At 42.9% G+C, this 1,063-nt stretch overlaps 1 protein-coding gene across 1 annotated transcript in view; it reads left to right on the forward strand.

Annotated features, from left to right (window-relative positions):
• The first annotated feature begins 19 nt into the window (after window positions 1-19).
• The window catches only part of LOC103461776 (heat shock 70 kDa protein 12A-like), a 9,475-nt gene continuing 8,431 nt past the window's right edge, over window positions 20-1,063 (forward strand). The window contains exon 1 of the mRNA XM_008404126.2: window positions 20-217. Within this exon, the coding sequence (XP_008402348.1) occupies window positions 76-217 (142 nt within the window). The 5' untranslated portion in view covers window positions 20-75. The remainder of the gene's footprint in view (window positions 218-1,063) is intronic.

Below are 1,063 nucleotides of genomic sequence, written 5' to 3' on the forward strand. Positions count from 1 at the left end.
CCCAACACTGTCCATCAACGGCGAGAAGGAGACGACCTACAAGCTCAAAATGGACTCTTCAGTGGACGAACATCMATGAGGTCTGATGCTGTAGATGTTGGTGATTTCAGCCTCACTCTGAGAGAACCTCAACTTCTAGACAGCGGTGTCTACATCTGCAGCATTCGTCAAGAGATGGAAGAAAAAATGCTGACAGGCATTCAGCTGAATGTCAAAGGTCAGTTACCTTGATCTATGCCCGCTCACGCACACACACGCTCACGCACACACATGCTCATGCACACGCACACAAACACACATTCTTGTTTATGGACTTCACAGGGTCCGAAAGTAGAAGAATGAGTTGCAGGGCGCACCCTTTCTAGACGTCCTAGATGTATGAAAAAAAAAGCAGGCAAGTCCCCCCAAAAAATCTTGATACGAAAAATCACCTTCAATAAACACAATTTGAACCTTTATTTTACACGTCAGTTTTTTAGTCACTTGTGGGGCCCGTTTCTAACATTTATGCTTTGCGGTGTCCACCTTGCACACATTTCTAACATTTATGCTTTGCAAAGTCCACCTTTACACACATTTCTAAAATTTATGCTTTGCAAGGTCCACCGTACACACACATTCTTACATTTGTGCTTTGCGGGGTCCACATTTCTAACATTTATGCTTTGCATTGCCCATCTTTACACACATTTCTATGAACCTCGGAAGCTGCTGCACGCACACGCACGCACACACACACACACACTCGCACACACACACGCACACACATTCTTGTTTATAGACTTAACGGTGTCCGAAAGTAGAATGGTGAGTTGCAGGGCCCACCATTTCTAGATGTCGTAGATCTATGAAAAAAGTCAGGCAAGTCCCAAAAAATATCTTGATACTAAAAATCACCTTCAATAAACACAATTTGAAACTTTATTTTACACATCAGTTTTTCGGTCACTTGTGGGGTGAGTTTCTAACATTTATGCTTTTCGGGGTCCACCTTGCACACATTTCTAACATTTATGCTTTGCAGGGCCCACCTTTAGACACATTTCTAACATTTATGCTTTGC

Source organism: Poecilia reticulata, linkage group LG2 (assembly GCF_000633615.1).
Source record: "Poecilia reticulata strain Guanapo linkage group LG2, Guppy_female_1.0+MT, whole genome shotgun sequence".
Taxonomy (NCBI): domain Eukaryota; kingdom Metazoa; phylum Chordata; class Actinopteri; order Cyprinodontiformes; family Poeciliidae; genus Poecilia; species Poecilia reticulata.